Here is a 16,565-nt window from a genome sequence, read left to right as displayed (position 1 = left end):
AGAAGAAACAATTCTAGTGTTCACTTGTGATTATGCAATATAACCAGAGTACATTGTGTAAACATGTTTACTTACTCAATTAAGCACCCGAAAGAAAAAAAAGAAACCTTAAGAGACATGTCAGCAAGGGTCAAAACGATGGAATGTGAACCATGGCAAGCATTCCAGGGCAGAATTCCTCCTGGGATGCTAGATGCAGCATGATCTGTGGGAAACCTCTGTTTTCTTCATTTCAATCACAACACTCACCTCTCCAGGATAAGTCCATGTCATCTGCACTCTGGTGTTCCAGGCTGCGGTGACGGTGCAGTTAATTGCTAGGCTGTCTCCCTTCAGTAGCTTGACGAGACGTGGGGTGCTTAACTGAACATCAAAAATTGTGTTGGCTGCATGTGACAAAGAGAGAGAAAAATTAGTACTGTCAGCAGGGCAGAGTGCTTTCTGAAAGACGGGGAGTGGAGAATGCTACATACTTGCTCGGTGCGTTAGGTACTTTGTGCTATATGTGTGTCCACCGACAGTTGTCTCACAGCTCAGGAGCCCGATGAATTTGTAGGTTGCCTTAGGTATTCTGAAACCTGTCATGCTGTCCCAGATTATTGTTTTGCCATCAGGAATTAGGGTTTCTCCTGGAATCTGGAAGTGTCAAACACACATCATAAAAAAAACTCATCCTCATGCGACACTCTAATCAGAGTAGCCTAATAAAAAAGGAATAGGGAAAAAAGCATCCTAAAAAATGCCAGTCAAAGTAGAAAGGATGACATTTTATTATGCAGATTTTTTCAAGCCACATTTTCATCACAAAATAGAGGGAAAATCTGGGTGAAGAATGTGAATGGTTTATTTGTTTCTGAGATTTCATTATTTATAACAGGATGTAATTTGTGACACAAGAGATTGACACTATCATTAGCTGCAGCACTTGGGCCGCTATTCTGTTGGCTCCCAGTTGGCAGCTAAAGTGCTCTTCTCTGTGAACCTTTGCAATTAAGTATTCTGGTTTCACCACAGAGACACAAATACATATTTTTCAAAGGAGGTGACAAATGAACTTCATTTGCTACCACTTCATGGCTTTTCCAAACTCCTACCAGGATTCAATCTGATGCATCTCACATTTATGTGGTCTAAAAGGCTTACAAAATAAAAGCTGAAATATTGCCACATGAGATCAAGTGTTCACTTCGTCAGCAGTACAAGTTATATTTTACATTAGGGTCCTTTAAGCTTTAAGCCCCATGTTAATAAGGTATCAAGAAAACACTGAAAAGGCAAAGCAGGACATAGGCACTGAAGCTCAAATAAGACCTCCATCCATTTGGATAACACAGACATCAGCCATGAGTGCAAAGCCTGGGTGTGACTACTTTCATAATACCTGCTTTTATGGTATAAAAAAAGATACTTTTAAAGATGGCACAGAGCAGAGTTTAATTTAACTAGGACCCTAAGCAAAGATCCCTGGATCAATTAAGCAGCTTGCAGCTCATCACTTCTCACAGCACACCAGTCTCACTATGACTCTTCATCTCTTTCTTCCCCTTTATTTGAGAAGAGGACTTTTGCGCTGGTCAGCCCCCTCCTTCCTACAGCCAATGCCAGCATGGGTGGCTGTCAGAAGCATGGCTGTCTGGCTCCTTTCTGCCTGGTACAGCTTCTCTCCAAAACACAGCACCCTCAGTGCTGCAGGCTCAGCCTATGCAGAATTCTGCCCTTGTGATTACATCCACTCATTTCATGCCATTTCATCCAAAAGAAATAAATACATGATGAATCAAACGAACAATAAACACAGAGCACAAAATGCCATGGTAGAATTCCTTATCTTCACAACAGCTGATAAGATACTATAATAAGCATGCAAATCATGGGGGAAGTGCATGTTACAAACACACACACACAAGTAAAGCCCATTACATTACAGCCTGCTGACTACCATTCAACAATACCTTGGCCTGTAAGAGCTCTGTTGCCATTTCTGTTCTGAATAAAACAAATATTCAAGCTTCAGTTTAACTAGTTCATAGGTATGTTTTCAAGGGCTTCAACTGGATTTATTCTCTTGCTTCTTTGATGGAAACCTAACTGTTTCTGAGCATATTGCTCTATAAGTTTCTATGTATAGCTTGAAGAAAGAGTCAAGTCAGGGGGTCAGAGCCTCCCTAGACTGATATATCCCAGGGAATGCATTCACTGCACATTAATTAGTTAATTGATTGATTACTGAATTTGTGTTAGTCTTAGTCCAGGAACAGAAGAGAAACCAAAATATTCAGAATTGTCCTGTTTTGCCACACTTAACTTTGTGACTTGTCTGAATATCCAACAGGCTTAACTGCCCCGGAGGCAAATCATTGCCTGTACAGTTTACTCACGTGATACCCCTCAAAACCAGCTAGAGCTACATCCTTTTGTATGATTTTTTGCAGCTTTGAGACTAAGAAGTTACATGCAGTCATCCATTAAAGTATAACATGACACTGCTAAATTATTGTAAGGAAAACTTTAGAAAACTGAAATCTATGACTAGCAAAATATCACTGTGACATAGCTGGTCTTTGACTAAGTCTTGATGTGGAAAAACCAAGACACTACAACAAGTCCCACTCAGAGGGTGGAAATACCAGGACTCTGTGGTGGCTAGGTGCTCCCACACACAGCCCTTCACAGCTCTGCCCTCTCTCCTTACTTGCTTCAGTTTCTCACCCAGCTCTCCTCCATGCTGTTCTCCGCTGCCAACCCCACTGGTTCAGATGACCTGTTTCCCACTCCCAGAGAACCACAGGTGCTTTGCTCTGCCGTAACCCAGGTTCTAGGCCCCAAACTAGAGACATGGCATCATCACCACGCTGATCACTGCATGGATGATACAGGACAAAAGATCCCAGAATCACACAATAATTTAGGTTGGAAGGGGTCATCTGGTCTCACCCCTGTGCAGAACAGGGCCAGTGTAGTTCAAGGCTTTGTCAAAAAACTTGGTCATTTGGTCATCACAGAGAGAAGTAGAAAACCTATGAAGAAACGCAGTGCTTGAACAGTGAGATTTCCACTGAAACAGCAAAAGATAAATTCAGCTACAAAAATAGCTTACAGATGGATACCAGCCGCAAGTCAGAGGCATTCAAAGAACCAATTTGTTGCGATGGCTGTAATAAACATGGAATTTATTGTCTACAAATTTATCTGCATAAACCACATCACTGTGGCTCCCAGTGTAGCCTTGGCCTTTTACCTTCTTTGTACTTGGTTTCAAACTAAATTTCAGTTTCTTTTGGTACGGGCTGTGCCTCCTCCTTTGCTCAGCACCAACCCCTGAACCATTTTGTTACCAGATGGCATTAACACAGTACTACCACAAGACTTTGAGTATGTATCCGGACTATATATCAGGAGTATATAGTCAAGCTCTGGTTCTCCACACCTCCAAAGGCAGATTGTATTGCAAAGTGCCAGCTGAAAGTATAGTAAAAATGTATATTAAAGTTTGGAATGCTTGTCTTTTCTTTCATGCTTCTCCTTCCAGCAATTTGAGAAGGATAAGGTGGAATTATTAAGAATTCAGGCTGTCCAGATGTATGACTCGCAATGGGTTCTTTTCCTCTTTATATTTCTTATGCTGAAGCTTATTTACTTCTATTCCCATAAATGTCATTGTTGACTTTACAACAGAGAATCCAAAAGGAGAGTAAACAGTGGGACTAAAACATTGTACCAAAAAGTGATACTTCCTCCATTTAGCAAGATGAGAACAAATGAAAAGGTAAGAGAAGTGCACACCTTACTTGCAATAAGGTTTATCTTATTTTAGAGATCTTGAATGAGACTGCCAGAATCACATTGATAGGAATGATGGTTTCAGAGCCTCTGGATATGTCTAACTGTTAAGCATTAGATCACAACTATCAATTGATTTCACAGTTCTTCATATGATGAGGAAGAGAAATGGCTACCAGTTGTTACAGACAAGGTTATAACAGGACCTGAAGGCTGAATTTGAAATAGGAATTAAAAGTTCCATTCCCATTTCCTAATCCCTGTTTTATTAACCTCTTGATTTTTAAAGATGCCCCTTTTATGTTGCATGTGATAGTCATGCTAGAAAATACAGTTTGTACAGATGTTCAGCCTGGAAGTGACAACAATACAATATCTCAAAAGGGTTGACTAAGGTAAAGATGCGGTTTGAGTAAAAAACTAATTTGTAGTGTTGAAAACGGATAATAAACATTTCCCACATAGGTCTACTACAGCTAACTGCAAGCACTGCACAGAAACAAAATGCTGGAGGCAGTACTCATGCAACTGCAGTGAGTCCTTCCACAAGAGAGAGGTAACAACAACAACAACAACAAAACCCCCATATTTTTACTTCCTGGCAATATAGACTGCAAAAGCTTTCCAGCTCCAGAGGACTGCATTATGGATACACCTATTTCTTCCTCTGTCACTGATGGAAAACACAAAATAACTCTTTCCATTTCTCCAGCAGTAGTATGCCTGCAGCTGTGAAATGCATTTAAAACATCTCTTAATTGCTATGTGAGCAAAACCTTGCTGGAATCTTCATATAAGGGTGTCACAGATGATAAATAAAGTAAGGTATGATGTAATGCATTGTAGCTTACATGCTTCAGGAAATTCTGGGATTAATTAAGGAACACATTTATTTTTCCTGGAATGCAAAACATGTAAGCAACCAATCCTTTCTTTCAAGACTTGGCTCCACCTCCGCTTTCTCCTTCCCAGAGTATTACATGTGGTTTTGATGGTGTAGAGCTGTGCCTTACACCACTACCCCAAGCCAAAGGCAAGTCAATATGAAAAAAAGAGAGTAGCTATGTCTCCATCTTCTCTAAATAAGGAAAAATATTGTTTATATTGTTTAATAAGAGAGGAATCTGACAGGAATTTTCTTAGAAATGGAATATGCTGAGATTTCAGATGCAACACTACAGTGACCAAAGATGTTCCCACTTTATGACATCCCCACCATGGAAAGCCAAGTCTCATTTACTTTTGATTCTATAGCCACAGAATCTTATGCATCTTCTTGAGGGAGAACCATGTGTACGTGTGTATACATACACACGTAGGATAACATCCTGGGTCAGATCACTTTCTTCACATTTTACTTTCTTTCCTGGGATTTAACATTTAACAAAGCAGCAAAATCAGTACCTATATTAACAAAGCAGCACTGGATAGAATTTGTAAACCTCCAGGTCAAGACAAAAAACAGAATCAAATATGTGGCTGGTGTAAAACTCTATAGTCAAAGAGGAATCAAAGACTTGTATTGAACCAGACAAGCATCTTATGGTGATATTACCTGGCAATTGCATGTTATTCTATAAAGACACCAATTTATTTTCCTTGTAACAGTGATGAACTTTCATGCCACCATGTACAGAATTCCCTTTATTTAGAAACAAAACATCACTGTCACCTCCATCTAATTTTTAAGCTAAAAAAGGGAACTTAAAAAAAGGCTCCTCATTCTCTATCTTGATGACAAGTACTTTACTACATACATATAGTTCAGTTAGCTGTCCATGTAACTCTCAAGGCACCTGGGAATCACAGAATCATGGAATTTAAGGGTTGGAATGGACCTTACAGATCATCTAGTTTCAATCCCCTCTGCCAAGGGCAGGGACACCTTCTCACTAGACCAGGTTGCTCAAGGCCTCATCCAACCCGGCTTTGAACATCCCCAGGGTCAGGGCAGCCATCACGTCCCTGGGCAACCTGTTCCAGTGTCTCACCACCCTTACAGTAAAAACCTTTTTTCTAATACATAACCTAAACTTTCCCTCCTTCAATTTGAACCCATTACCCCTTAATAAAAAAATAAATGTTTTTCCCAAAACATGAAAATGTATATTTTTTTTCTAAAACTGGTCTCACCACTTCAAACTCTGCAGTTTTCCCACAAAGTTTCCCCACAAAGAGAAGCCATCTCTTTTCTGATAAGTGCACTCTTATGTAAAAGGAAGCAGCAAAGTCAGTGGTGGGAGCGAGGTAGGGCAAAGACTTGCAGAGGTCCTCGTACAGCCCCAGCAAGTCTCCAGAGACTGCACTTACCGCTGTTCCAGAGGACAGACGAGGAAAGGGGAGGCAGGGCAGGGGAAGAGGTGGGAGGAAATCTCTTCTAACAAGAAATTCCTTCCTGGGTTTAAGAAACCCTTGTCAGTGTAGGTTTAAGAAAGCGGTATAAAGAGTTTAAGTTTCTACAGAAAATTGCCACCCAGTGCAGGAGATTTGATGAAGCCCTTCTGTGAGATATGAAACAAAGCCTCTAGGGTTGAAGTACTTCTAAACGTACTGACACCCAGAAATGTTGCATAAGAAATACTAAATTGTTAAAGCATTTCAGAGGCATTATAATAGCTGCAACCAAACAAACAATAAGCATCATCCACAGTAACGCTTTCAGAGCATGCTTGGAGAGAGGTACCTTTTCTAAAGTAACAGCAACGTTTGGTGCTGTGACTCTGCATGGAACAATCATTTCTCTTCCCACAGTCATGTATATTATTTTAGGTATATCACTATACATCTCCACAAATGGATTGCCTGTATCTGCAAGAGAAAAAAAAAGAAAAAGTTAGTATCTGAAATCTTAAGACAGTGTATGGAAATTGCAATGGTTCATTCAGCCTGGAAGGAACAGACTAGCCCTGTCCATAACAAAAGCTAAACAAAGCTTCTGATTACTTTTGTCTAAATATGTTCAGGAAACTGTTATTGAATATTAAAAAAGGTATTTATTATTCAGTATCAACAGCAGTAGTTTGAGATCTCCTTTACATTTCAGGACAGTCAAAGTCCTTTTTTCTCATTACAGCAACATCTCTACTGCTGAGATATATGCTTCCTATTTCATGGCATTTCTATTTTATTATCACCGGGAAAAGCAATTATGTGGGAAGTGAGCTGAAATTCACTTATCAGGAAACCCCTACAAAGGATATGTTCCTGCTGTCTGCAGGGAAACTGATGGGAAAAATTGATCTTGAGTGCACCAGGAGAAAGAATCTACCACGATTATCCAGTCATTTTTTCAACTCTGAGAATACAGACTAACGAGAGTTAATTATTCTCCTCCTTCCCACTATCACAATACTGATGTGTGTCTTTTTTAAGTGACAAGGTAAATGAAAATGCCAGGAACACATTAATTCCTCACGACTCAGTAACTAAAGCTTGGCAGAGTAATTTACCGTCCCTTGAACAATCCCTTTAACAAAGGGCATTGTCATAAATAGCTTGCGCTGGGAACAGGGAACATTGCTGCTGCTATTGTTTGGACCACTTAACAAAGAGGGGCTCAAGCCACAGGGCTGGCTCCAAATCTTCTTTGCAGGTGTTCAGACCTGAAGGTTCAGTTTGACTAACATTGCAGAGAGACTACCTCCAAATTCATATAAAGTTAGGTTTTTAACTCCTAAAACAGCAGAACATTCAGATCTTAATTCCATGCTTATTTACACCCAATTTTCAATTTTTTCTCTCAAATCCTAGTATTTTCACTGAGTCAAAAATCTTACAAATAACAATGGAAATCTTTCTTGGATAAGAAATTAGTAAAGCTAGCAAGAACCGATCTCTAATATAACCTCAAATTGTAATACTTTATTCAAATGTTCTGGTCCTAAACTTCTGCACACATTGATCTATACTCACTCAAGTAGTTCCTCAAATACATTAAATTTGCTTCTCTTTCAAAACTATTATATTCATTTCCCAATGTCATAAAACTGTTCTGCCCTTAAGACCCTCTTTTCTTATTATATGCAATAATATTTTTGTTTGAGGCATCAAACAGGAAGAGAAACAAATTCAACTCTAATTTATACTGGTGAGAATCCCAAGGCAATGTATCTCAAATGTACCCCAGGATACAGAAGAAAGTTTTTCTAAAGATGTTTAATGAAATTGTTACACAAACTTTCTGAAAGGAAAGCCACAAAGTATTATTGAATAATAGGTGTTAATGTCCACTGAGATGGCAAAAGGAACTTATGAGTAATAGAGGATGCATATGTAATAAAAAATGCCCTAAGGACTTGTTAGGTTGACGTTTCCTCTGCAGTACGAGTCAAGGAAAGACCAAGAATGAACCTGTTTGTAGCATAGGGAAAAGAACCTTTTTTGTTTCAGGGGCTGCAGCCACAGAGGAGGTCACCTGCCCCTTAACATTATCAGACAAACCAATTTACTGCTCCCCAAAGACTCGTTTGTCTTTGTCACAAAATTAAGAGCTCCTGCCCCAAACCAGCAAGCTTTGCAAAGTAGTTTCCTGTATCATAACCTCCAGATCATTGTAAGTGTGAGGAAGAGCTGTTCTGGGGACTACCGGTACTGTCTGCAGACAGAGTGTCACCACTGACCAATGCCAGTATCAAGGCAGTGGGGGCTGTGCAGCTCAGCCCTCACAGGATTCCTGCCCATCCAAAGGCAGGGACAGGAAACAAGCATGAAACACCACATTTAGCTTTTCTTTCTTCTTCGATGGAAATGCACATTCACGCCTAGAGAAGTCAACAAAGTGTTCTATAAAAGCCAGCTAAGTGCCCTGGCTGCTCTTGGTAGGCTTTAAAGCTCGGTCACAGCCTTTCTTGGTACACTCCCTGCAATGGTGCGCCAAGGCGTCTCTGTGCCCCCGCTATTCGCGTGCAGAGCTCCCATTGACATCACCGGGGACTTCCGCCATGGGCCGGAGGGCAATCGATGGCCCCAAGTGCTCCAAATGTCTTCCTGCTTTTGATTAAAAGAAATACGCATCATGTTTCCTAGCACAGTTTTGTTTTCATAATGAGCGTGGAGGCTTTTCCTGATTCCCTTTGATTTTATTCTCTTTCCATCTAAATGGCCATAAAGGGATACTCTCAGTGCCTCAAGACCAGAGTCTGGTGCAGGGTCTACCAGCCTGGATCAGGGAAACAGAACATGCAACAGCACTAAGGCAGGTTATGCCATGTTGGCAGGGTATGCCAATGTGGAATCCTTCTATCATCCAAGCAACAGCTCTCCTTGCTCCTTTCCTCTTTCTGTCCCATCACAACCCCAGCTATTACCACTAGCTCCTGCGACATTTCCTCTCAATTTCTTCCTGAGGGGAGGTAAATGCTATCCTTCCCCAAACTGCTGAATGACCTAACTTCCACCAGCAGGAACTTCAGAAAGCTCTAGACATAAAAGGAACCTCACAGACTGACCTATCTTGAAGATCACATTCAAGTTACACTTTCAGCTTCATCAGGATTTCGAATGGAAAATCTAAGAGGCTTGACCTTGTTTTTTGAATTACTGATTTTGTTTTCGTTGGGTGGTTTTTGTTTTTTCTTCAGAGCTGCCTGAGAGGGTAGCAAAATGAAAGCTGGACAGACAATATTTGCGTATGTTAAAGGTTACTCTAAAGTCAGTTTAGTGCATTTTTAAATTGTGCCTGGAATTAATGACTGTGTGCTGGATTGGCTGTGTTCCTTACAATAACCCTCAGTTACAATCAACATGAAACCTCAAAAAGCTTTCACAAAATCCATGAAGGTCACTTGCTATATTGTTAAAGAACATAAATAGCAGCTTTTTACTAAGCTGGTTGGCAGCCAGCTAAAAACTTGATAAAGAGACTTAACACAAGCAATATTATGTCTGGTATCAGTAACCTGTCTAGGCTATTTATAGGATCTGCACAAACAGCTAAATTAGCCAAAACTGAAATGCCAAATTCGGGAAGGATGGAGAGGTTCTTTATTTCCACAAGCTTCAGCTACTGTTCTTGGGTTTGGTTTGAATAATCTGAGCTATGTAAGTCGAAGTACTTACACATACATTTGCAATAAGAGAAGTCTCTGCAGGAAAAGCTAAGCTCCTTGAAATCTCTGAAAGCTTGTCCTCTGAAGTTCTTCCAAAATACCTACTTATACATGGCTCATCATTAAGATTCTTTTCAGGCTAAAAGAGGTAAAATATTTTCCTCACATTCACGTAACACCCTTTTCCCTCATGCACATGAAAAGGACCCAAGTCTTTACTAAAGAACAGACATATTAACTTCATTAAAGTTAATGGGCCAATTGCCAATTTCCCTTTCCACTGTAGGGATTCACCCTAACTAACATTATTTATCCCAGCTAAATTACTAGGGCTGTTCAGAAGTAATTCCAGAAGAACCTTGCACACCAAGAGTGGTTCCAATCTCATTTACATATCCAAAATACAAACATTTCTCACTGAGATAGGTGGCCAAACTGTTAGTGCTGTCCCTGGGGAGAACAGAGCAATTTTGCAATAGGGTTCATCCAACCTGTTCTAGACATCTGTTTTACCATGAGATGAATTATGCCTTAGGGAATGTACCTATTCAACCTGCCCACATGTAGGTTCCAATGTTTCTTAAGAAAAAAAAATCCCATTTTGAATGTTTTGTTCTGGAAGAAATGTTGTTCCTTTGCCTCTTCTTAGGCTGTAGTATGATACTTTTCAAATATAAAGCATATCTAAACCTTGAAGGAAGACTTGTGATATAGAGAACTCCCCTCCTGTTTTCAGGATGTTTTTGATTGGGGTTTTTTTTTTAACTTAGACTTTCATAATTATTAATTTCCATCTAGAAGACAAAGCATTGCTGGTGTAATTGTACAGCAATTTTTTAGGCAAGGTTGTTTTATTTTCCTTTGGGACTAGTTATAGGAGGCTATCAACATAGGTCCACAACACAAATAAAACACAGTTCAAAATCTCAAGGAAAAACAGTCCCATTAGCCAGGAAATCAATGCCAGAGCATTTATTATGTTCAGCAAGCAATCCCTAGAAAAGCTAATAGATATTGGGAATTCTCTTTCAGATTTACCCCTCCATTATGATGGCTCATCCTGGAAATGTATTTCTGTTCCAGTAGGAGCCATGAGCCTTGGTGAGGGAGAAGGACCTTGGAGGGCTTAGTGCATAGCCTTTGATGCTGCCAAGATGTCCACACATGCTCCGCTCAACAGTGTCCTACGATATGAAGTCCATGTACACACAATGACAAAAGCACAGCCATTAATAGGTGATTGACGTCAGCAAGTCCTAGAGATCTCTGTTTTGTAACAGGAACCTCATTAGACACTAAAAATGTGTCCACATACTTGATACAGCTGCAACATAGTTTAATTCCAACTAGTTTCCTTTTCATAACAGAAGCACTATCATATTATTGACTCTGAGAGTGTAAGCCAAAACCATACTGCTCATATGTTAAAACTGTGCCAAAAGCAAAGACAAAAAAAAAAAGAAAAAGGCACAAGGGAGGAAGAGTTTCCCAGGCCTCAGCAGGTTCTTTTATCAGTACTTTATTTGTGAATAAAGGAAAAAGAAAAAAAAAAAGAAGAAAACCTCCCTTTCTCTTAGATTTTAGCATGTTTTACCTTACTGCTTTTTTCCACCTGAATTATTTAGATCTTTTGGAGAACTCTTTGGATGCCCTCCATGTTCTGCAATAATAGTGTCTTTAGGATTACAGGAGTCAATCCATTCAAGCTAAATCTTAATGCATGTCAGTTCTGGGGCTGGATCCAGCTATCTGTCAGCAAGTGGACCTCCCAAGGAGGTGCCATATGCTCAGAACTTACAGCATATAACTTTAGAGTTTGAAAATGAGCTCAACACCCCAGATGTTTTGGGATTTCAAAGGCTAACATTTTGAACCATTCCCTAATGCTAAAGGCCTTCATTTTGGACAGCTGAGCCTGAGACACATCTCAAGCCAAATATATAAAACTAGTGGTCATATTTGTAATTCTAGACATTGGTGAGTACAACTCTCAGGACCTGTACCTTTAATTATCTGACTCTGATTTTTCTCACCTGACTTAAATAATCTCAAAGCAAGACATATATTCTAAGCTTGTTCTCCAGATTTCTTGAAAAGTCAGTGCTGAAAAGTACATACCAGAAGGTCCTTTTGTTCTTGGTGTTAAGTATAGAAAGAGAATAGACAACTGACTCAGCCTAGAGGTCTGATTTCAAAACATGTCTCATTTTGCAAGGAAGAACAAGTGGCCAGAAGACATGCAGAGTAGAACTGTGAGGACAGACAAGGAGAGGGAGAACATTGACTAAGAAATGGGCTAATACCCTAAAGTCCAATACAGCTTCACTTAGAGAAGAATTCTACTCTCTGTTGCAGCAGAATTAAGACTTTACTCCTGTATATTACTAGCTGAAAGCTGTCTTCATCACAGAAAATAGCAACACTTCAACTTGAATCACAGTTTATTTAAATTCTTACAAAAATCTAACTTTGATATATCAATGTAATTGAACTTACATGCTTTTCCTCTGTTATACTATGGGAACAATTGATCAAAGGCAAGAAATTATGAGAGTAGAAAATGAAGAGAACAACACATTTTTGAAGAGAGTGAATGGGCTTCAGCAACTGAAAAGTGTCTTGGAGATATCAGGACAAAGCAGACAGAAAGAAAACCTTTAGTACTGCCCCCAGGGAAAGCTACATAGGTTTCAAAATAGCCTGCTGGTAATTTGGTATTTCTTAAATGTCTTTTTTTCATCATTATCTCTTTTCAGAAAGTTCCCTAAGCCTCACTGCCATGTATGCAGTGAGCACTCATTGCACATCTCTCCATTTTACTACTAGGCTTCAGTTGCCTTACAAAACAAAGCTCTGAGCACTTTTGGGTCAGAGACAGCGGAGAAATTGGCAAAGAAGCTTTGCTTCATGTCAGATTTTTCCCATGGCTTGTGGGGGAAGTCAGGCCACCAGTTTTCTTAAAGCAAAGTTGAAGGCTCTTAAGAGAATTAATTTCCCTAGCTTAATGTCTCAATTCTTGAGCTGTGTGGGGGTCAAGAGTTGCTGCGACGCACACTGCGCACTCACTCCCCTCTGCAACTCAGTAGTGACCTCTCCAGCTGAAAGAAGGGTGGTGTCAGGACTAGCTCCTGCAAAAGAATTACCAACCTCTTCTTGCTCCCCAAAAGCAGGACTTCAAAAATGATCCAAGTTATTCTGGGGCATGTGGGACATGCAGTTTCCTCATTGTCTTGCATCTTGTTTTAGTCTATAGAAGTCCATTGTTTGCTGTAGTATAAGCTCATGACTGAACCAAAGGACTTACTGGGTTTATTGCAGTTTGGTGTTTGGGTGTTTTTTTAATCCAGTTCATATTCAGTATCATTCTAATTACGGAAATGAATAACATTTTTAAAACAATAAGTGATGACTTCCTGTACAAACAATATCAACTTTCCTGATTTGGATTCTGCATTTGTAAATAGCAACTATTTGTTCTCATCTGCAGCATACTAAGACATGGGAAACAGTCACCTCTGTGATCCACATGGAGCTAATATGGGAAATGGACTGACACAACGTCCTGCCACAGGAAACAATACAAAACTAGGAGGGACCCAAATTTTACAAATGTTTATTTCCTAAACACTGACAAATTGATGTAAAATAAAACTAAACTCAGAAAAGGTAGTCTTCACAGAGGATTTTGTTACCCCGCACTTGAGCCAGATAATGGAATTTCATGTGTGTTCATGGAAACAGTGACTTATATTAAGACAGATAGAAAAGAAAAAAGATAGAAAAAGTATTTTCTTTCCATATGCTAATGCTACACTTATTAGAAAAGGCAAGTTTTGGTACTCAGTATCTTCTTTCTTTCCAACTTACTCAACAGTTCTCCACAAAACTGTAAATTTTTGGAGGACTAATCTACCTTTCTCCATCTCAGGACAGAGTGACACTTTCAACAGGCATTAAATAAGCAAATTACCTTGCAGTCTCCTTCATTATCAGTAGTTTGCCCTAACTCTCATGTGTGCTTCCTAGGACACAATCAACACTTAAATGTTAAGAAATTGGTTTTCAATCAGAAGGACTGTCAAATTCAGAAAACTGACATGCCCAAGAGGTCTAAGCTTGATACAGGCTTGTTCCTTAAATATTTTACTAGTTTTTTTGGCAGTAAGGTAGGAGGAGAAATAAATCTAACGCCATCCTCACAGTGATATCAACATTTATGGCTGAATGTCCCTGAAACAGCAACAAAACCAAGACACTCAGGCAGTCTTCCTTAACAGATTATTGTGGCAGGGAAAGTGGCTGGGAAGGTGGCTGATGTCTGTCCTAAAACTATTTCCACAATGATACATTCTTCTTCCATCACCATGTAAATTCTGTAGATAACCTTGGCTCACAATCATCCAATTGAAGATCTCATTCTGATGCAGGTAAGCCACATACAGCTTAGGAAGCAGTGAAGAGTTAAAAAGACTGGTTGTGTCTTCCATTTGTAAAAATTCAGGATCAAGAAAAAATAACACTTCAAACAGGTAAGAGACCAAGAAAACATAAAGGCATCTCTCATATCATAAAGTGGGCTTAGCAGAGAGGTCCTTGTCATCTGGTGAACAGAGAGGATTGCGGGTAAATCTCAGATAGAGAGGACATCCAAGGTGGGAGGTTCAAGAAGGTCCCATGATGGGAAACTGCAAAAGTCATCCAAGAAAATTGTAAGTTTTCCAAGGCTGCAGGAAATGTTGGTCACTAAATGAATATCCTGCTTTGGCTATTCTTCAATGGATGCATCTGTTGCTGGATTTCCAGTGAATTGTATTAAAACAGCTGGTAATAAAAACACTCTGCAGTGTATTTTAGATGAAGGAAAGCAGGATTAACAGTATGAATTAGGAGATAATTCTCAATAAAGCAACACAATAATGGGAGGAGCTGTCTTATTTTCTATCAGTGCAGTCAGAAGTCCATTTCATTCTGCTTTTTCACAGCCCCAGTCCCACTCTTCATATCACAAAATGAAAACAAAGGCTAATTCACTCTGATGTGAACTCATTAGAAGCAGGAGACCCATAATTTGGAAAACTTCCAGTTGCACATTCTCTGTAATATGGGTTTTCAAAATCTGTGAATCCTAATATTTTATGGTAATCTATTAATTTTACTCAGTAAAAATCAAGAACAACTAAAATATTGATTAAATCCCTAAAGTACTGTAACTGATTCTTTTATTGTTGTGCCTATTGAATTCAACTATTCTGAGAAGTGTCTGATTAATACCCTGAAAGAAAACAGGATCAGAAAGAAATTTCTGTTATAGCCTAACTGACCTAATTCCAGCATTTCCCATACATTACACAATACTTGTTTGTTGAACACAATCCCGTGTTTAATTTGATTCTATTTATTCTAGATTTTTACACTCTGCGTGACATGGACTACAGAGTACATTTTTGAATATGGCTTAACATGCAAATAGTAATTTTCTACAGCATGAGATAATTCAGTGATCTGGACAGGCAGCTTTAGCATCCTTCAGCTGCCTAGAAATCATGTCACCATCCAGTCATGTAAAATACGATTTATCTGATACCCATTTCACATATTCACTTATAGTCCACTTCCATGTGGACTATTATTTACTCTAGTAGACTGATTGGATTGGGTTTTTTTCTTTCTACATTTTGCTTCCTAACAGGTAATGCACTAACATATGTATTTGTGAGCTCTGAGAAAGCAGATTTTATACACTAATTGGTAAATTATCATTGCATTTTGCAAGGCTGAAAATATCATTAAAAACTCTGTATTTAGCCACAGCTGAACTGCCTTATTTATTCACTTTGCTGCACTGAAGTGCAAGTACCAAGAAGTGTTAAAAAAGCTTAATCTTACCGTTAATAAATACATAGACTGTAGATTCCTTCTTCTTTTTTGCTGGACTTGTTGGGTATTTGCAGCTATAGTTCCCAGTGTCACTAGCTTGAGTTCTGCTCAAGGTCAGGCTGCTGCAGGACTGCTTCCCATTCCTTCCACAGGCATACTTAATTACTTTCAGCCTTTTGCTATCCTTGCTTAGAGTTTCAGGCAAAGACCATGAATGAACCATTTCCCCCCTGCAAACACAGATAAGGAAGCAGAAACAATTATGTTGGGCTGCAATTATATAGCTCCAGTTCCCAAGCTTTCTTTTTTTATTATATCAGGCTATTTCTGGGGTTCTCTTTTATCTTGTTTTCCAAAAACAACAACAGAAACAACAAAGAACTATTAAACAATTGCCATTGAAGTTCACTCCCCACCTTTCCCCACAGCATAAAGTTTCATTTTTTCCTAATTTCAGTTACCAAAAAAAAAAAAAAGTGTCAGGTGTATGATCTCCCTGCCAAATTATCAGAATGCAACTCAGTTGGTTACCTGCATGTGAGATTCAAAGTCTGGCCCACTTGAACAACATGCTGTGTGCCATTTATACTCAGCTCAGGAACTTTTAATTTTGATCCTGAACTAGATCCTAGAAAAACAAAGAAAAAAAACATAACATTAGCAATGACAAATCATTCTGTTCCCACTCCACTCATATTTATGATGTTATACTGGAAAGGAAAAGAAAAGAAAATCGTGTGCCCCTCTCACCACACATACTCTCTTCCTCTGAACAAAGTCCCGATGTCCTGACTCAGGACTCACATAATCTTCCAGGAGAATTACTCAGGAAAGAAAACAGAAATGAAAGCTATCGGTCAA

The 16,565-nt window shown here is 39.2% G+C and overlaps 1 protein-coding gene across 1 annotated transcript in view; it reads right to left on the bottom strand.

The window, feature by feature from the left end:
* Positions 1–16,357, bottom strand: part of LOC103802422 (vascular endothelial growth factor receptor 1-like) — a gene marked incomplete at its 3' end in the record, with an annotated part of 70,812 nt that extends 54,455 nt beyond the window's left edge. The window contains exons 1-5 of the mRNA XM_009074892.1: positions 16,236–16,357; positions 15,714–15,934; positions 6,464–6,588; positions 474–636; positions 250–386 (exon numbers count right to left, since the gene is read on the bottom strand). Of these exons, the coding sequence (XP_009073140.1) occupies positions 250–386; positions 474–636; positions 6,464–6,588; positions 15,714–15,934; positions 16,236–16,357 (768 nt within the window). The remainder of the gene's footprint in view (positions 1–249; positions 387–473; positions 637–6,463; positions 6,589–15,713; positions 15,935–16,235) is intronic.
* Positions 16,358–16,565: the final 208 nt, after the last annotated feature.

This window comes from Acanthisitta chloris, unplaced genomic scaffold, assembly GCF_000695815.1.
Source record: "Acanthisitta chloris isolate BGI_N310 unplaced genomic scaffold, ASM69581v1 scaffold15185, whole genome shotgun sequence".
Taxonomy (NCBI): domain Eukaryota; kingdom Metazoa; phylum Chordata; class Aves; order Passeriformes; family Acanthisittidae; genus Acanthisitta; species Acanthisitta chloris.
This window is presented reverse-complemented; position numbering and strand designations above follow the sequence as displayed.